At 44.0% G+C, this 21,463-nt stretch overlaps 1 protein-coding gene across 1 annotated transcript in view; it reads left to right on the top strand.

Moving 5' to 3' along the window:
• The first annotated feature begins 14,316 nt into the window (after positions 1-14,316).
• The window catches only part of LOC133376902 (acyl-CoA (8-3)-desaturase-like), a 31,676-nt gene continuing 24,529 nt past the window's right edge, over positions 14,317-21,463 (top strand). Inside the window, exon 1 of the mRNA XM_061609843.1 lies at positions 14,317-14,872. Within this exon, the coding sequence (XP_061465827.1) occupies positions 14,675-14,872 (198 nt within the window). The 5' untranslated portion in view covers positions 14,317-14,674. The remainder of the gene's footprint in view (positions 14,873-21,463) is intronic.

The following is a 21,463-nucleotide window of genomic DNA, read 5'->3' as shown; positions in this document are numbered from 1 at the left end:
GAAGACAGTATCCCTGATGTGTGGAACTATGATTTGTGGGGGCCCAAATCATATTTTGGGATGGGCATCCAAGTTCCTTATAATGTTTCCTATATATTTTGGCTATTCTTCTGATACATAAGTCAATGTTGTTGGTGTTTAGATTTATTCTCTGCCATTAACTAAAACATTCCTGGGTGGATCACAAAAGTTTAAAAATGCATAATTAAATACAGTTAAAACACTCTAAAATCAGAAATGATAAATGACATTGTCTGTGCCATGACTGAACAAAAAGCTCTGACCTGGGTTGGAACAAATGCCATTTTGCAGAGGACCCTGTCCTGTATGAATATGTGTATGATTTATGGTACTCCAAAGAAAGTTTTGGGGTGGGCACCACCAGATCCTTCCCCCTCTACCTTATTTAAATATTTTTATGTATATAGTTGCTCAGATCCATTCCTTCCACCCACAAGAAACTCTGGGCCAGTCACGAAGCCATGAACTATCATAGAGGATGTTTTTGTCCATTTTAGTCCATTTTGGTTGTGTGTAGATGCCCTCATCCGCACCCTGCAGAAGCTCTGGGCCAGGCAGGACGCACTGGTATGTTATAGAGGACACCCTCCCCTTTCCTGGGGTGCATGATTTGTCCTGGCCCAGAGCAGATTTTGGGGTGGGCACCCCCAGTTACTTATTTTTTCCTGTATGTTTTTGCCTGCTTTGGTTTTGCATAGATGCCCTCATCAGTGCTGTACGCCCAGCAGAGGCTCTGGGCCAGACGGGACGCACTGGCATCTCGTGGAGAACACCCTCCCCTTTCCTGGGGTATATGATTTGTCCTGGACCAGAGCAGATTTTGGGGTGGGCACCCCCAATTACTTATTTTTTTCTGCGTGTTTTTCTCTATTTTGATGTTGCACAGATGTTCTCCTGGGTGCCCTGCGCCCAGCAGAAGCTCTGGGCCAGGCGGGATGCAGTGGCATCTCATAGAGGACACCCTCCCCTTTCCTGGGATATATGATTTGTCCTGGCCCAGATTTTGGGGTGGGCAAGTGGGCAACCCGAGTTACTTATTTTTTCCTGTTTTTCTCTGCTTTGATTTTGCATTGATGCACTCCTCTGTGCCCTGCGCCCAGCAGAAGCTCTGGGCCAGGTGGGACGCAGTGGCATCTCATAGAGGACACCCTCCCCTTTCAGGGGGTGTATGATTTGTCCTGGCCCAGAGCAGATTTTGGGGTGGGCACCCCCAGTTAGTTATTTTTTCCTGTATGTTTTTTTCTGCTTTGGTTTTGCATAGATGCTCTCATCCGTGCCCTGCACCCAACAGAAGCTCTGGGCCAGGCGGGACGCAGTGGCATCTCGTAGAGGACGCCCTCCCCTTTCCTGGGGTGTATGATTTGTCCTGTCCCAGAGCAGAGTTTGGGGTGGGCACCCCCAGTTACTTATTTTTTATGATTTTATGACATCATTATGTATTTATGATAATGTCAGAAGCCTGATTATTTCGATTGCATAAATGTATTGTTATTGTTGATGGGGAGAGTCCCTCAAGCACAGTGATATATCCTGCAGGGTACCCCAACATACATTTTGGGTTTCAGAGACATGATAAGTTTGGCTTGAAGTTGCTGTAGCTGTCAACTTTTCTTCTTTTTTAGTGTTTTGAACTTTCAAACAAATAAGGAACTGCGAACTAGGAACCAACTTCAGCATTGTGCTACACGTTCAGGCATGCAGGGGAAAGCACAGTTGCGAGCTGTTTCTAGGCAAGAGGGCACCCCTCAGTCTTTCTTTCCCGCGCTCCCTCGGGAGAGCGAGCGAGCGATTGAGCGAGCAATACGACACAGAGACCTTGGAGATGACGTAGAGGAGGATGCAGGGGCATCTCTCCCAGATTGATGCGACCAAATGGGAGCCGTAAAGGCCTCTTCCTTTGGAACGGCCTCTCCTCTGACGACCTGAGGGCTGCTTCAGACTGAAGGTTGCATTGCCCCTCGTCAACTGTTGCAGAAGGTGGGGTGATGTGATTGCCTGGGTTAGGACTGGCGCTTCAGTAGTTTAGCCATGGATTGCCCGCCTCCTCACCTCACCCTCCCTTCCCCCATTCCAATCAAAGATTGGCCATTCTGGTTTAAAGTAGACCACACGATCCTTTTAGGAAAGGTTGCCAAACTGCAAAGCGGAGATTGACCTTTTGCATGCTGTGGAGCAATGAGAATTCAGCAACCAGAAGTTCTTCCACCTGTTTTATTCCTGGTGTTTTGTTCTGTTCAACCTTTCCCACCTTTTGCAGCAAGGAGGACTTGTGAGGCAAAGCAAGGAGGGGAGGATTAAAAAAAAGGTGGGAGAGAGGACAGGTTGCTGAGCCTCACAACAATTGGAATGTATGATTTTTGTCAACTGCCTGAAGGTTTTATTTACAATCAAGCGGTTTGTTTTAACAAATATAGAACCCATCTCTGGGTGCATTCTGGCTCCCGTACCTTTAGATGAAGTCAGGACTTTAATTCACTGTAGTGTTTGTTAATGAAATGTGTTGGAAGAGAGAGAGTGTTAATTAATGCTGCTTGATTGACATGAAATACAAAGGTATGATCTTAGATGTGGCAAAAGATTAATACATTTGACAAGTTATTTGACATGATTAACCATTTATGTAGCACTTTTAATTCATAAAGTGCTTTAAAATCCATATCTGATTCATATTGACAACAACCCTATGAATTGGAATAGTATTGGAAAAGAAGCTGGGGGTTGTGCAAAGCTTTTGTTTTATCCTTTAATCCTAGAACAGGAACAGTTTCCCCAAATATTCCACTCAGAATTCTCCTTTGTGAACTGTAGAGTCCAAAATACTTTCCAAATATTTCCCTAAATACTTAACTATTTGAAATGTGTGCTTGATACCCAGAAGTGTAATTTCAGTATTTGATATCTGATGGTTCAGTGGAAATATGAACATAATTCATTGTTGTTATTTAGAAAAATGCTTGGAGATACATTGGGTTGGATCCAAAATTCCAGTGATGGTACTGTTCTGTGGCAGAACTGGTGAAAGACCTTGCACAACATGAACTTAGTGCAAGCATACTTCTTCAGATGTTATTGCACAGTACCTTGTGCACAGTACCACAGTAGTTTTAAGATCTTTTGGGGAGGCCCTTCTCTCAGTCTTGCCACCCTCACAGGTAAGTCTGGTGGGAACACAAGAGAGGGCCTTCTTGGTGGCTGCTCCAAGGTTCTGGAACTCCCTTCTTAGGGAGGTTAGACTGGCTCTTTCCTTGCTGTCCTTCCACTGTCAGGTGAAAAGTTTTCTATTCCAACAGGCTTTTGGGAAACTGACTGCAAAGGTTTTAATACTGTGCTGTTCTACTTATCTTTGGGTTTTTGTAATGTATATGATTTAAATGGTTTTAACTGAAAAATAGTTTAATTACATTTTAACAATAACTTTTTGTATGTTTTTATCTGTATTTGTTTTGATTTCTGTAGGCCACCTTGAGTCCCAGTTTTGGGGGAAAGGTGGGATATTATTATTATTATTATTATTAACAACAACAACAACAACAACAATGCGTTTAAACATATAATTCTCCATTATGTCCCCCATGTCACAATAGAAAGCAAGAACAAGCATTAGCCAAAATTTGAGTTTTCATATTTAGCACTTTTCCGTGCAGAGTGAAATCTATGCTAGCTAGAATGCAATTTTTTATTAAAAATATCTGTCTGCTTCTCAGCATTAACAACAGCCACATATTCATGCAAATAGGGGATCAATGCAAGGCATTCTTTAAGGAATTGTTATTGAGTGTCCATTTTTTCATTCAGATGGTTTGCATGTGGAAGGCTGTCTCCCATGTACAATCCCTGACATTTAGATTGAGGCAAAAGTGGTTCAAACTAAAAAAAAGGGGCTGGAGTGAGTACAGCCTTTCAAATGCATTTTCACAAGTTAGTACCTAGCAAAAGTATTACAGGCCTACCCACACACCAGTAAATACATGAATTAAAAAGTGGATTAAAATTAAAAACAGCTGTTTATGATCCATGCCTTGCAGTAGCAGAATTCCTATGGAAAATAAGAAGAAAGATATAGAGAACCAGACATTACAGTGTACAAGGAGGGAGGTTTTGTTAAGAAGTTTTTTTAAAAAAAGATCGGTGGTTTGTAATAACTCCAAGAATTATTGTGTAGTGTGCCCCTGTGTTCTATTATTTTTATTCAATTTCATACCTCTAGTCAGTGTTTCAGTGACTTCCAATCTGAATTGGTGTTCTTGGTACACTGATTACATTGTATGTGTCTATTTGTGTCCACTGGGTGTCCAAAAGCTAGGACTGGGTGTCCATTTGGACACATAACTATTACTTTAAAATGCCTTGGCTCAATGAAGCTTTTAGTGTCAGTTGTGAAAAATACCCTAGAAACTCCCAGCATCCCTGACCATTGGCCATGCTGAGTGAGCTTGATGGGAGTTGTAGCCCTAAACATCTGGAGGACACTACATTGGCTACCCCTGATGTAAACAAATTGTTTCTTGAGTCTCTGCAAAGAAGCTGTTGGTTTGGCAACTATTTTCCCTAACAAGGGACAGTAGGCTCCAATAGACTTGTTTACAAGCAAGCATGGACAGCAGAGGAACAGAAACTCTCATTGTGCTTCCTGTGTTGATGTCAGGAAACTGAAGTGGGTGCTTGAGTCTTGGAAGTGTTAGTAGAATCAGCAGAATCAAGCCTCTAGAAATGATCAGAGGGATAAGAATTAGGAAGACCTAAGTGGGTAAAATGAGGAATTCTGCAACAGAGCCTCATTGCGGATATAAAAAATCAAGATTAGAACCAGAGCAGGAGAGAAAATCACAGTCCAATTGTCACTGAAACATGAGAAATCAAACTACAGCTAAAGCCATACATAGGACAGACGTGGGATTCAGTAAGCAGGAACATGGGTGAGGATGCACGTGTAAGGACTAATTTGAGACAGGTACATTGAAATCTCTAGTATCGAGTAATACTGCCATATATGGCCATGCTGCCTCATTCCAATCCAGGGATTCCAATCCAGCAACCAGTGTATTGATATCAGAGTTTCTTACATGCAGTCATGGACATTTACTGTGGCCTTCTTCCCACTAGTTGGCCACTGTTCTGTAGCCAGCTTCTGCAAGGCTAAATGTTTAAAAATGTTGGTCTATATAGGATAGGAACTTTGCATGCATACAAAAATTTCCAGGTCCACCTTTATAGGAAATGTTATCAGGCAGAAGGTTCTTTGTACCACGTGGAGCTACGTGCCACTTCAGCAAATGCATGTTTCCCCCTCCCTCAGGAGGTGGTTGGAAAGAGCTGTGGAGTGTTAAGTGTGGATTCAGCACATCCCCCCACACTACAAGCCCCCTTTAGGCCATTTCCTTTATATGTTTTGACAGACCTGCATTTTAAGAGACATTTCTGCCACCACCACATCTAGTTTGGCCTTCTGTGTTTTTTGTCCCACAGTTTTCTCTGGTAAACCGTTTTTCTAGCACTCCAAAAATCTTTAGATCCTGTTTCAGACACTGTGGTGGTGTACATACCATAGGCAATGATACTTCTATGACACCTCTCGGGGGGCGGCGGCTTTTGTCTCTTACTCTCTTTGTCTCGTAAGAGAGGAAGCAGACAGATACCCATGATATTATTTAGGTTAAAACCCTCAGAATACCTTATAATAAATCTGTCCTTGATTGTCAAGGAGGTGGTTATTCAGGGTAGAAAAACTGGTAAGAGCACAAGCTGTTTTTGTCTTCTGCAGGAAGCAATCTCAAAATGTAACATGGTAACCTATTTTTTCTTGACTGGATATATATGAAAAGGAAAAGAGAGGGGGAGTAAATATAATATAACCAATGTTAGTGACTCATTACATGTCAGAGAGAACATCACTACAAATGCATTTGTGACAGAATACATATTTTTACAATTCAGCCTCCTGAATTCCAAAGAAGTACAGCTCTGACCATCTGTATTCCTATTTGCTTCTCCTGTTAATGGAAAATAGGGACAGTTTCCAGAGTTTCTAATGTTAATACAGTGGTGTGAATACAGCCATGTACAAGAGAAAATAGAAAAATGGGAAAGAACATGGATTCAGCTCTAGAGTGGCTGGGTTGATTTCTCTTCTCCATATTTCTCTTCTGAATCACAGTAGTTTGCTCTTATTATTTACTTTTCTAGATAATAATAGTATTTTCTGTTGTCCTGAAAAGTAAATAATCAATGAAATCCTGTAAGTCTCAGTGAGATTAGTGGCACATACTCAAGATTGTAACCAGAGAATAGGACTGTGCCCTAAAAATGTGTAAACAGTGAAGCTCCCATCCTACATTCTGCTATATCCCTTTTATGTTCTCTTGGCCTCTTCATGAAAGATCAACTTGTTTTCCCTATATATAATGCGCCACATGGACATTTGATGGGCATTTGATGGGCTCCTGCTGGGAGGAAGCGCAGGATATAAATCAAATAATAAATAAATAAAATAAATAAATAAACTGCATATGCTAAGGTATAGGTGGAAAATATAGTAAGATAGTATGTGAGTAAAATATTTCATTTTTGCAGGTTAATTCGCAATATGCAGAAGCACCACATGGGAAATAACCCTGGGGAGGAGTTGCTCAAATAAATACCTAACTACATAGGAGACTACTATGTCTTTAAGACTACATAGAAGTGTCAGAATTAATTAACCTAGCCTTCAGATTCTTATTTTGTTTGTTTCTCTTATTTATCGTGCGTCTTTTACCATAGAAGGAAATGCTTCCTAAAATATGCCTGTCTATTTAAACTACCTCCCCAGAGCTACATTATAAAAAAATACAGTTTATGCATGAAAAACCTATTAGATCTTGTCCCCCTCCTTCTCTACTTCAAGGAAGTCCTCCTGCCTCTCACTTTCCTTTGCACTGTTGTTTCTCCCTATGTTTCTTGGGGAGTCCCTGCAGAGCAAGTAGATGTTTATCTCTGCTTCAGAGTTAAAAGAGGTTTTTTGTACAATTCATCCTAACAGTTACAGGGGTGGGTAATCTATAGTTCTCCACTAGCTTTGCCAGTAGTCAGGGATGATGGAGTTAACAGTCCAGCAACTTTTGGAGAGCCATAAGTTCCTCATTCTGATGGTCTGGGAAAATGAACATGTCTTTGCCTGGCACTGACATCAAGGTAGGTGCCAGCCAGGTGAGTCTCTTCATTGCATTGTTGTATTGTGTTTAAGGATAGAGACACACTATTCTGGCAATTCAGTGGTCTTCACTTCCCTTTTCCTTGGTCGCCTACAGCAAAGTGTTTCCATTGGCTGCACCTGGAGGGGGAACGGGTTGATCTGCTGATCAGTTGCAAAATCTCTTTGAAGCAACTTAAAAAACAACACACGAGCTGATCCCATCTGGCTTTTCAGTAAAAAGGGGCGGGGTTTTACCAGCTTTGTGTGCCCCCATTTTCAGAAAAGAGAGGTGGAACGCACTGGAACTGTCAGAACAGTGAATGTATTGCTACCCTAACATTTTAATGTAAGCAGCTTTGGGATAGCTTGCCCTAAAAGGTGGAGTAGAGAAAAAATAAAAATAAAAAATAGTAAAAAAATTAACAACATTGCACAGTTTCATAAATGTATGGGCACTCATTCAGCCAAAGTTTTGATTTTAATAAAGTGGATAATCAAATGTTTTTCACTGAAATAAACAGATCTTTGGATAGAAAGTGCCCAATGCATGAATCAGTGTAGTCAGGGTATTCAGCTTTTCAATGAAATCAGGCAAATGCAAATAGAGGTATGAACTCTAGAGTTTCAACCTGGGGATATGATAATAACGGGAGTCTGACATGTAGGGCTTATCCAAACAGAGCGGGATAATCCACCGTTTCCATATCCGGTTTGTCAGCTGATAGTCCTCACTTTTCGCCTTTTTGTTCGCTGTTTCCCAATGAAAAAAAATGTCCCAATGAAAGTCCCGATTTCAAATAGCAAATCGCATTTTTGCCGGTATTGGAAGAAGCGGATTTAACCTGCGAAAATGCGTGACACTGCGCGACGTCATTTGGACGACCCAAAAATAATAAGCGCACATAGCGCGCGTGTCACACATTTTGCGGTCGTCTGGATGAGTGCTTATTTAGGCTTGTTCACACTCCTTGTCAGTCAGGGTCTTGTGCCTGTTTTAATCAGAACATGTATTTGTAATGCAAAATATATATGCTCTGTAACACCCATTGACCCTAATATTGCTCTGAAAATGTACTTTGTAGCTTCATGCAACAGTTTACATGTTTTGTCACATGCATGAAGTTGTTGTTGTTGTTATGTGCCTTCAAGTTGATTATGACTTATGGCGACCCTATGAATCAATGACCTCCAGTAGCATCTGTTATAAACCACCCTGTTCAGATCTTGTAAGTTCAGGTCTGTGGCTTCCTTGATGGAATCAATCCGTCTCTTGTTTGGGCTTCTTCTTTTTCTACTCCCTTCTGTTTTTCCCAGCATTATCGTCTTTTCTAGTAAATCATGTCTTTTCATTATGTGTCCAAAGTATGATAACCTCAGTTTCATCATTTTAGCTTCTAGTGATAGTTCTGGTTTAATTTGTTCTAACACAAATTGTGTACCGCCCACCCTGCAGCACAGCAGACTCTCTGGCCGAGGTGCTCGAGGTGGTCTCGGGTGTACGGATGCTCTCCCCCAACCTATTAGTTTTGGGGGACTTCTACATGCACGCCGAGACCGTCCTCACTGGGGCCCCTCGGGATTTCATGGAAACCATGACTTCCTGGGAACTGAACCTTAGTAATATAGGGCCCACCCATGTAGCCATGACCTTGTGTTTGTCTCAGGAGGGGAGGGAAGTGCTCTCAAAATGGGGGCTGTTCTTTCTAACCCCATGTCATGGTCAGATCACTACCTGGTGAATATGGACCTCTCAATGCCACACACCCTCCGCAGGGGACAAGGACCTATTAAGATGGTCCGCCCCAGACGCCTGATGGATCCTAAAGGATTCCTGAATGCGCTGGGAGAATTGGAGCCGGCTGAAGGCCGCCTGGTCGAAGCCCTGGTGATGGAGTGGAATAAGGAGATCACTAGGGCAGTAGACCGGGTGGCACCAAAACGTCCTCTCCCCCTGAATAGAGCTCAGATAGCACCCTGGTATACACCACGGCTCCGGGGTCTGAGACAGGAGGTGAGATGACTAGAGCGCCGGTGGCGGAAATCTTGCTCTGAAGATGATCGGACACTGGTTAGAGCAGCAATTGCTGCCTACCAGGTGGCAACAAAGGCAACAAAGAGGGAATTATTTGCTGCCTCTATTGCATCCGCAGAGTGTTGTCCCAGGAGGTTGTTCCAAGTGGTCCGAAATCTGGTCGGTCCAGTTGCTCAGGAACCCATGGAGCATTCTAAAGCCTCCTGTGACATATTTACAAAACACTTTGCTGATAAAATCGAGCATCTGAAGAGCACGATTCCGTGTGCTGTGGATACAGGGAGTGAGCCAGAGCTGGCCAGTTGCATTCCGGTCCGGTGGGATCGGTTTCAGCCTCTTCCCTCTGAGGAAGTGGACAAGGTGCTCTCTACTGTGAAGCCAACCACCTGTCTGCTGGATCCTTGCCCCTCGTGGCTCATTATGAGCTGCAAAGAGAGACAGAGCGAAGGGATCAAGGCAATAGTAAATGCATCCTTGGAAGAGGGTGCAATGCCATTAGCCCTCAAGGAGGCAGTTATAAAGCCCATCTTGAAAAAGTCCTCCTTGGATCCCCAAGAGTTGAATAACTTCCGCCCAGTCTCTAATTTACCATTTCTGGGCAAGGTGATTGAGCGAGTGGTGGCCAAACAGTTACAGACACATTTGGATGAAGCGGATTATCTAGATCCATTCCAATCGGGCTTCAGGACTGGACATGGAACTGAAACAGCCTTGGTCGCCCTGGTGGATGATATGAGGAGGGCGTTGGATAGAGGACAATATACCTTCTTCGTCCTCCTGGATCTCTCAGCGGCCTTCAATACCGTCAACCACGGTATCCTCTTAGATCGCCTGGAAGGATTAGGAATAGGGGGTACTGTTCTACGGTGGCTCTGTTCCTATCTCTCAGACAGATGCCAACAGGTGGCATTGGGGGATGAGGTCTCAGACCCTTGGCCTCTCAACTGTGGAGTGCCACAGGGTTCTATCCTCTCCCCCATGCTATTCAACATCTATGTAAAGCCGCTGGGGGCCATCATCAGGAGATTTGGGCTGCGGTGCCACCAATATGCGGATGACACTCAGCTCTATCTCTCGTTTAAGTCCTCACCAGAGTTGGCTGTGGATACCATGTCCAAGTGCCTGGAATCTGTAAGTGAATGGATGGGAAGGAATAGGGTGAAACTAAATCCCGACAAGACCGAGGTGTTGCTCGTGGGAGATAGAAGCAGGTTGGGGGATATAGACCTGGTGTTCAATGGGGTAAGATTACCCTTAAAAGACCAGGTCCGCAGCCTTGGGGTCATTCTTGACTCCCAGCTGTCCATGGAGGCTCAGGTTTTGGCAGTGAGCCGGGCAGCTTGGTATCAATTACATCTGATAAGGACGCTACAACCCTACCTTCCTGCCTATCTGCTCCCACAGGTGATACATGCCCTGGTTTTCTCCCGCCTAGACTACTGTAATGCGCTCTACGTGGGGTTACCCTTGAAAACGGTCTGGAAATTACAACTGATACAGAATGCGGCGGCACGTTTGATTAAGAACAGCCGTCGCCGTGATCATATCACTCCGGTGTTAATAGATCTGCACTGGCTACCAGTTGTTTACCGGGCCCAATTCAAGGTGTTGGTGTTGACCTTTAAAGCCCTATACGGTTTCAGCCCAGTTTATCTGAAGGAGCGCCTCCAGCATCACCAATTATGCTGCCTAAAGAGATCAGCCACACAAGACCTTCTCTCGGTCCCACCAGTTAAGATGGCGAGGCTGGTGCGGACCAGAGAGAGGGCATTTTCGATTGTGGCCCCCACCCTCTGGAACTCCCTTCCTTTTGACCTCCGCCATGCCCCTTCCTTGATAGGTTTCCGCTGGGCCTTAAAGACCTGGCTGTTCAGGCAGGCCTACGGGACCTCTGGGGTGGGTTAGTTTTTAATATGGTAATATCAATTATTGTTGTGGTCCTCATTGGCTTTTATTGTATTTTACTGTGAAGTTGTACGTCACCTAGAGTGGCCGTTAATTCGGCCAGATAGGCGACTCACAAATAAAATTTTATTATTATTATTATTAACACCCAATTATTTGTCTTTTTTGCAGTCCATGGTATGCGCAAATCTCTCCTCCAACACCACATTTCAAAGGAGTTGATTTTTCTCTTACCTGCTTTTTTCACTGTCCAACTTTCACATCCATGCATAGAGATCGGGAATACCATGGTCTGAATGATCCTGACTTTAGTGTTCAGTGATACATCTTTGCATTTGAGGAGCTTTTCTAGTTCTCTCATAGCTGCCCTCCCCAGTCCTAGCCTTCTTCTATTTCTTGACTATTGCCTCCATTTTGGTTAATGACTGTGCCAAGGTATTGATAATCCTTGACAAGTTCAATGTCCTCATTGTCAACTTTAAAGTTCCATAAATCTTCTGTTGTCATTACTCTAGTCTTTTTGACGTTCAGCTGTAGTCTTGCTTTTGTGCTTTCCTCTTTAACTTTCAACAGCATTGGTTTCAAATCATTACTGGTTTCTGCTAGTAGTAACTTCCTTGAAGCTACTGATAAGGAAACTGAGAAAATGGGTGCAACAGAACAGAACATGCAATCAGACAGAGACCCAGGCGTTCTACTGAAATAGCAGAGTTGATTGAGTAGTTTGTTCTGGTATATTTCTATTAATTACCTTTCTCTGGAGATGAACTCGCTGTAAATACAGATAGCCCCAGCTGGATGCTAGTGAGCATATAATAATAACTGCTTTTTCTTCTTTTGTAGTTTTCATAACAATGACTTTATTCTTGATTATGTGGGGTCCTTTGGGGCTCTGTGTGTATTAAGGGTGAAAGAACCAGCCATTACATGAAGTCTAATATTTTGGCTAATAGATCATTTCATACCCAGTATAAAATAAATGACACCTCTTCCCTGTAGGCTTCAACATTAAAAAATTGAATTTGGTTTGCACATTGTGATCCTCCATAGAATTCCAGACATACTAGTTTGAGGCTTGCCTCTTTTCTTCTTCTTTATCCAGCCTTTTGGAGTACTTTTGGACTATGACCTGGAAGACCAGGCTACGAATCCCCACACAGCCATGAAGCTCACTGGGTGACCTTCATCTAGTCACTGCCTCTCAGCCTCAGAGGAAGGCAATGGTAACCCCCTCTGAATACCGTTTACCATGAAAACCCTATTCATAGGGTCGCCATAAGTCGGAATCGACTTGAAGGCAGTACATCTACCTTTTCCCCCATTCCAGCCAGTAGCTCAAGGACTGTTTCTTCTTACTAACTACTAGACAACTAGCACAGGGCATCTAGACTGAGCATCCACCCATTCTTTACTGTTGCCTTGTTGCTTTTCCTTTCCAGGCCTCCTGGTCCCTCTGTTAAGGGGATGCTGGAAAGTCAACCAAATGTATCATTTTTTCTTCATGGCTGGTATATATTTTCTGTTTATACAAAGTAATGTTACTGGGCACCATGCAACTGTGGTAAATAAAGGAGCATTTTTTCTAGATTTTAGTGTAGCTTAGTAGTTAAAGATGTTTCCTCAGTGGGCATTGATGGGTACAAAAATGGTTGCTTAAATGAGCATTAACGGCTTTTAATGACTGGTGGATTGAAGTGTATATTAGCGTTTTTGAAAATCTGGTTTTAAATGCTTTAAAACCAGGACTGTTGCTCTAGGGTCAGTGCTTGCTGACTCCCTCCTGCTTAGTTTTGTTGGTCTTAACTGTAGCCCTTCCTTGATAGAACGCCAGGGCTAGAGTCCACACTAGCCCTGCAAGTGCCTCCCTCTCGTGTGACATCAGGGATCAGGGTGGAGAAAACCAGTAGTGCAGTGCAGTGGCAGATTCAGAAGTGCAGGATTCCTTCATGATGGTCATGCCACATTCCCCCACAACCACGCTCCTGCACAGCCACACCCCTTCTAAGATTATGCAATAAAATAAGTGTTCAGTATGTTACTTCATTTGGAGTACTTTACCTCATTGATGCATTGCAACCATCAATGTAGATCTCCATGGGTTGCCTTTCAGTTAGATCTATTTTCTGTGCATATGGGCAAATGTACCAAGATGCCGTAAGATAAGGAATTCCTTTGCCTTTTCCCTTCTTGGTTCTCATGCTAAGAGTAACTGCATTTGGAGAGAGCTTACGAGTTTTAGGAGAAAACGTAAGCATGGAAATTCCTGATCCTAACCTCTGATGTTTGCTGCATCACTCTCTCTCTCAGGCATATTCATTTGCATCTGACTACATCTCCCCCCCCTTTTTTGCTGCTGGTTTGAGAATAAGATCCTTGTTAACAAACAAACTGGAGGCCCTATAGCAGAGAGACAGAGAGCACCCCTTCAACCCAAGTTCTCCCCTACCTCCTTTTCCACTTTCCCTTGCTTGGTTGCTCTCCATCTTTCTCTCCACACTCCTATATCCTTCCTGTGTGCAACTTCTCCCACCAGAGGAGACATCCCTCGGAGCCAATCAGCATGAAAAGGGAGTGTGTTAGCTTCTGAGAAGAGTCTTCTCAGTGGCTGACTTGCCTCCTTTCACTCTGCTTGGCTCCAATCAGCAGAAAAGGAGGCTGGAGACTTAGGGACCCTGCTGGGACTGTGTTCCCAAAAAAGTAAGATGTCTAAGACCCCTGGGACCCTGGACAAATCCACCCCTGGAGAAAACCATTGTGGCATAAAGTTATGGACATTTCTGGGGGTGGGGGAAGGGTTTGGATGTGCAGTAGGTGCACATTGGTTTGCCGTCAGATCAGCTGTGCGGGCATATACTATACTCCACATTTTATGTTCTCTCCAGATGCCTATGCCTGCAGAAAAACCGCTTAAGGTTTCAGACACTGACAACATTTAAACTTGCAGATCCAGAAAGGTGTATTCGCCTCTGCAACACCTATGGAACGACCCTGGTTTGAATCAGCGCAAAACAATGTGTTGATTCTGATGATAGACAAAAACACAACTGCTATAAAACAAAGGTATTCAAGGACTGAGAATTTATCCACATGCACATTCTCAAAAGACATACACTCCAGCAACCGATTTCAATTGCGCGCGCGCGCACACACTCCCCATTTTTTAGTAACTTGTTGGCAAAGGCGGGCGATTGCAAAAGATCGTCAAGAACAGCAACCAGTGCGAATAAAGGCGGTAGCCAATGGGATTACGCTTGAAATCTGCCGGGGCATTGACGACAGAACAGGGTGTCCAGTGCTCGAGGGATTTTATATAGTAAAGATTCTTTCAGAGATCCTGGAAACGGGTTGTCCAATCGGCTCTCGGAGGAGCGGAGTCCAAAGCACGAAGGGAGGCGTGGCCCAGGCTGATTGTTCGGCCGGTGGGGTGCTCATTTTGTTCGGCCGGTGGGGTGCTCATTCCATGTGGATGTTCTGTGGAGCTGAATGGGCAGGACCTCCTCGGCCGGTCGGAGGTCGCTGTAGCATCGTGACAGCTGCTGCCGGAGATGGCGGAAGCAGATTTTCCTGCAACGCACCCCTCAGCCCCGCGGCTCTTCACCTGGGAAGAGATCAAGCTCCGAGCAGGCAGGGAGCCGGAGCGGTGGCTGGTGATTGAGAGGAAGGTCTACGACATCAGCCACTTCCACAAGAGGCACCCCGGGGGCTCCCGCGTGATCAGCCACTACGCGGGGCAGGACGCCACGGTGAGAAGAAAGGAGATCCCTCTGTGGGGCAGTGGGGAGGAGATAAGAGGGGCTGCATAACTCAGCAAAGTCGGGGGGCTCCTTTGTGAGTATCCTGGGCGAGTGGTGGTGGTGAGATCATCTTTCAGATGCCGGGTTGAAAGTGTCGGTGCAGTGAACAGCGTGAGAGATGCCTGCAGGAGTAAGATTACTGAATACGGCAGCTTCTGTCTTTTGGGAGGGGGGCTTTACTGAGCAGAGTGGACGACGAATGCACCCGAATCCTAAACGTGCTTATTCGGAAGCAAGTTCAGTTCTCTTCAATGAGACTTACAAAGCTATGTGTAGGCTTCCAGCTTTTGTAAGATGCATGAGGATCTCACCCAGCCACACTGAGGGTCCTAGTGTGGCCTAATTCCCCTAGGGCTGCTGCAGGGAGAGGCTTGCTTTATGCTCACTTAGTCTTTGAAGAATATCTTAAAAAGAGAGGTGAGGGGATGAAACCTACATTCTGTTCTCTGGCTCCAAGGGGCTGGCTGGAGGTAAAGAAAGAAAAAGAACTCTGCACATGTTCAGGAACACTGCATTAATTATTTCACATGCCATAGGGCTCAATTTTGGTGAGCACTGTCTCACGGTCACTTTTTTAGCAGTCAGTGTATGTAGAACATCCAGAATATTCACTGTAGTGTAGGGATGGGGAACCCTGTGGCCCTCCAGATGTTGTTGGACTCCCAGTTTCCTTCATCCTCAACCAGGATGGACAGTGGTCTGGGATGGTGGGCAACTTCCACCATCAGTCCAACAGCATCTGGAGGACCACTGTTTCCCCATCCCTTTTGTAGACGGGCAAAAATCTGGAAGGCTGTGAATGAATATATGCCTGCCCTTTTGTGTCAAAGCAGAAAGTGTGGAAGAGGGGAAAGAATGGTAGAATTTGTCCATTCTGTTGCAGTTTTGAAGGCTTCTATAATGCAGTAGGCCTCTGTGTGTGGCTATTAATTCCCTAGGGAGGTGGTGGGCTCTCCAACACAAGGCATTCAAGAGGCATCTGGACAGCCACCTGCCGGGTATGCTTTAAGTTGGATTCCTGCATTGAGCAGGGGGTTGGACTCAGTGGCCATATAGGCCCCTTCCAACTCTACGATTCTATGATTCATCACGATGGCTGGATGCTGCTTCTAGGATCAGAGGCACGATGTCTCTGAATACCAATCAATGAAGAGCAACAGTGGAGGGGTGGGAGGGCTATTGTTCTTATGGCCTGTCTGTGGGCTTCCCAGAGGCATCTGGTTGGCCACTGAGAAACAGGATGAAGGACTAGATAAGCCTTGGGTCTGATTTAGCAGGGCAGTTCTTATGTTTGTTATTAAAAGTGCTAGCACTAAATTGGGCTATCTGAAGCCAATGAATTAATTCTTCAGTTTACTCCAAGAATATTGAAAATGCTTCATAAATATTAGGGTGGTGGTTCTTGTTTTGCTTAACATTTATACAAAACTATTCTCTTTCAACTTATCCCAGGTCTGTTCACTTTTTGTTTTGTCTCTTTATTGTTCAGTGTTCTCAAATAATGTAGGTTCCTTCTCTGCTAAAGCAATAACAATGTTTCATTTTAGATTAACACTGGCAGTGTGTGAGCTGTTACTATCTCCCCTTTGAAGACATGGCAACTGCCATTTGTAAGAGCTAAGTTTATCCATAAGAAGTGCTTAAAATTATCTTTCTGAGGACCAGTATATAGTTCATAATCTGCAAAATCAGTGGTAAAGCTTTGCCTGGGCTGTACCACTTCAGACTGCAGGTGCTAGATTATTTATTTTCTGCCCCACCTTTCCTCCCAAAGAAGCGCTGAGCAGCATGTTTGAATATCCTGCACAGAACACTAACATGCCAGGGCTAGTCTCCTTGATAGGTTAATTTTCCATGTGCAATGACAAGTACCTACCTGAGATAACTTTTCAAAATGATGACTACAACCTATTAGCAGAGCGAATCCTACCATTAGTCAGAATAAGACAACTGCCTCAGGTGGCAGGTGTTGGGGGTGGGGGTAGCAGTGGCACACACCCCAGCCACTCCTCCTGGACATTTCCTTCTGTTAGAGATCAGAGCTATATGTGCCGCAGGCCTGTTATGTGCCCCCTAAACTAGCCTGCTTCCCTCAGGTACACTGGAGGATGCTACCCTGTGGAAGTGTTGAAGTAAGATTCAACTGCCATTCCAATCAGTTTCTGTACATACCACCTTATCCTTTGCTTCAGGCAGCAAAATATGTTTGGGCTGGCCCTTTCGTTAGGCATTCCTGCAGTGTTCCATTTGGCTGCACATCAGAAGTGGCTTATCTGGTGTGGTGGGGCTACAACTGTAGGTTACCTAGGAGATGGGTGAGGTGGTGGGGAGGATGGTGTGCTGCAGGCACAGCGATGCAGCCATTCCAGCACTCCTACCACTGTGCCCACACAACACTAACCACCCTGCTGCCTTGCCCCTCTTTCCTCCTGGTATGTGGCAGTGACACTCTCACTGGGTGAGCCACTTGTGCTTCACATATAGTCTGGCTGCATTTGCTTAACTGTAGTTTAGCATGACACGTGTATTTAGGAATGAGCTGCAGCAAACTGAATGTTCTTTCCCCACCCCTTTCATCCTTCACTTTTGCTTAATCAGTTTACCATGTCATTCAGACCTGGAGCTTGGTAACTGTGGTTTGAAGTTGACTTGCTTGAAATTAACTCTCATTCATGTTAACAACCATTTGTTGGTCCAAACAGCACAGCAAACCATGGTTAAACAAAAAGCAGATGCTTCCAAACCCCTCTGGAGTAGTGGGGAACATGAGCCTATCTGCAGGACATTTCATACTAATTTCACACTACACACTTAAACTATGGTATATATAATAAACACCTGTTAAGATATAGCAGCACTTTCTATGGAATTCTGTTCTGCAGATATTTAGTCTTTTGATTAAACAATTTTGTGCTAACAATTTTTATTCCTAGATAGTCTTCTCTCAGTTTCATTTGAGGATAACTTTGCAAATTTGGGTCTCACTCGGTGTGGATTCTCTTGATAAACTATTGAGCTTTCCTGATACTAATATGGCTAGCCTTATGGGGAAAGCAACACAGTTTTGTGTGTAGTCGTTGCTGTGATGGAGTCACTACGGATTCTGCTGCTGATCAGGATCACAGTGTAGGAAATGTGATCATAAGCGATATCTTTAGGCAAAATAGGACAAAGGAAAGTGGAATATCGGGTACTTTTGCTTTGCCCATTCAGGGCCTGGTCATTTAAGTATGGCTTTTGCAAGCTGTGTGACACTTCATGATCCCCTCTCTTCATGACAAATGCCAGGGAGCTATAACTAGAGCATGGCATGCACTGTCACCAAGATTTCAAGCGATAACACAAATCCATTTCTTATAAATCCATTTCCCAGTGAACTCATATTTATATCTCATGCTATCCTGTGCATGTAGCAAAAGCCAGATGACTATTTCAGAAGAGGAAGACCATTTCAGGAGGAGAGGGTAATTTGGAATGGAGGGGGGGTGGAGATGGTGCACCTTTGCTCCACCCATTGCTTCTCCATTTTCCTGATAGCCTCCCCAAGGTGCTTCCTCCATCTTCCCCCCAGGATTCCAAATGCATGTTTATCTACACAAACTTGACTTTGTAACGCCATTGGAGAAAGGCAAGGAGGGGGGATTGTCTTGGAGTGGAGAAGCAGTAGGTGAGAAAAGGGTTAAGTAGAAAAAGGTTAAGGAGGAGAATGTCAATCCCCTCCTGGAATGGCTTTTGTCTCAAAGGAAAAGGAAAAGCTTGGGCTTTTGTTACATGCATTTGTGTATTAATGCTTAGTTAAGCCATAATGTCAAGTCAGGCAATGCAATTTTCTTCTTGCATATCCTCATAACTATCTTGTGAAGCTGGTTGTTATTCTTTCTGTTTTGCCTTGGAGAGCTGAAGCTGAAAACCTCCTAGATGGTTTTGAACTAGGTTTAAAACCCATCCACACCAGAGGTTCATTGCAGCCATGGCTAAGCTGTGATTTGAACCCAAGTTATCACTTCACCTCATTGATGGGATCTGATATCAGGTTTTAAGGAGAACAGTAGAAGCTTGGATTAAGCGCTACTAACAGACAACCAGTTTACGTAGCATTTATGTGGCTGGACTTTTTATGGAACGCAGATAGTCTTGTGTTTATAGTGAGCCTGCTGTCTGAGCTACTTCTCTTGAACTTACATTACAACTGGTCAAGCAACCACTCTAGCCTTTTTAGAAATGATAGTGGTGGCCTACCAAATGGCAGTTTGTGTTTGTGATGAATAGTTCAGTTGTCTGACACATCATAAACATAGCTCTATCCAGACACAAAAATGCATCTGGCCGTGTGCATTGTGGCTGTGTGAACTGGCTTAATAAATCATTCTTGGAGCCATGTACTTTAGTCTGGATTTAGCAGCCTTAAGGGCATGCTGAAAGGATACACTTAACTTGTGCAAACTGAAACAAAGTGGAAATACTCTTCGGGGGTGTGTGTGTGTTTATTTATTTATTTTATAGTTCCTATTTTTAAAAAAATATGTTTTACCTACCTGGCAGATCTACAAAAGCAATCAGTTAAATATAAGAAAATTAGTGGTTCCCTTTTGTACATAATGCTGCCCTGCTAAGTATTGCGATTCCAAGAAGGTGCTTTCCAAGCTCCCTCCCTCCCCTCTTTCATTACTGCCAGGTTTTATAACTACCATTGTGACGATTGGTTGAAACTTATGGTACCACTATCTACAGCTCTGCCTATGAACCACCCCCTTTTCCCCCTTCCAATAAGAAAGCTGACAGGAAAATACTGCCACCCCTCCCCCTATTCAGATAAGCTTTGGCACCGGGGATGCACTCTCTCGTTTCTGATGATGTATATTGAGCGGAGCTGGAAGTAGTTATACCAGTTGCATTTGTAAATAGTGTCCTGGCTGCAGACCAATTAAAGGACCAAAAGCACAGAAGTACAAATCAGCATGTCAGTGTGGCAGAAATGAAAGAAGAAAAGCTAACATAGCGATTGTTTAGAAAGGGGACATTTTCAGTTTGAGGGACGTTCATAGTAGAGGCATGATGTGTGACAAGGAGATATCAGATTCTTTCCTGGTCTCCTCACACTACTGAAGCAAATGGGTGAAAGAGGAGAGCTATACTAGTGTGGTAAAGAGAAAGACATTGCCAAAAACAAAAACAGAGTCTGGAAATTGAAAGGAGTCTGAAATGTCAGAGCATAAATTAATAGTCAGGCAATGCCTTTATTAGGACCAGTCAAAAGGCTTTCTTTGCATTTTGGATATAAATAGTATTTCACAATTCCCATTTAAAGAGCTGTCGAGCCTCTTGCCTGCTGTTAAGCGTGCATGTGTGAAAGACAGAAATGCAATTTTAAAATACACTTGTAATACATTTGCAGAAGGTGGGTTTGCAGTCACATATCAAACTTCCCACATTTTTGCATCACCCATGAGCAAGTGTATTTTCTCTGGAGTCCAGCACCCACCCAACTTTCCACCATATAATCTTGTATATATTTGGGAATTCCACATTTTAATTTCTCCTGGATGAAGACCTTTCTTGATCACTATTAAGCGGCATGGTGAGGCTCTCTTCATCTGTGAGCACCTTCCTCCTCCACCCATTCCTCACTTTTGGTTTCTTGTGAAATTGACAAGGTTAGTGGAAAGCCAACATGTTTGAAAGCTGAAATTTGGTTCACACATGGCCAAGACATGCTTTTTACCAGAACAGTCTGAAAATAAGACATTCAAAAATATATATCTAAAATTCAAAATACAAGAGATGAAGTCTATCTCATAGTAGTGGTGAGTATATAAGCAGGGCCTCAAGACATTTTGCTGCCTGTGAAGGACCAAATGACAGTCCCCTCTCATTCCATGTACTAAAAGCTGACCAGACTGGCAGCTGGATCTTACATATTTTATTTATTATTAATTTATATCCCACCTTCTTCCAAGGAGCTCAAGTTGGCATATGTAGTCCCCCCCCTCTGTTTTATCATCACAACAATCCTGTGAGGTTTACTTGAACATCTTACTTGAACACTGGCAGCAGAACAGCTTCCTCCATTGCACTGAGGGTACAGGCTGGCTTAGGGAGCATGGAGCAGGCCATTTGGTGGCACACAGAACTCTGTCTGCTCCCTGCCCCATAACCTTTGTTCTCTGAGGCAGCTGCCTCTCTCTGGCCCTGGTATACAGACAATCTAACTAGCACATGGAGTGAAATGTGAGGTTGCAGAAGTTCTTCTCCACCTTCTTATATGTATCTGAATCAAGCTTGGGGGGGGGTAGCCAGGGGAAGAGGCCTTCCAGTAACAGCCAGGAAAATGCACCTATTGTTACAGAATATAAAGTTTATTTGCTGGTATTTTTGCAGAGCCCTGCCATTCCCTTAGCCAGTTACGGACAAGGAAGGGGCTGGCTTGTGCAGCTGTGGCAAGGTGAGCAGGCCCTAGCCAGCCGGGGAGGACTAGCCTCAGAGGGAGGCAATGGTAAACCCCCTCTGAATACCGCTTACCATGAAAACCCTATTTGTAGG

Source organism: Rhineura floridana, chromosome 2, assembly GCF_030035675.1.
Source record: "Rhineura floridana isolate rRhiFlo1 chromosome 2, rRhiFlo1.hap2, whole genome shotgun sequence".
Taxonomy (NCBI): Eukaryota; Metazoa; Chordata; class Lepidosauria; order Squamata; family Rhineuridae; genus Rhineura; species Rhineura floridana.
This window is presented reverse-complemented; position numbering and strand designations above follow the sequence as displayed.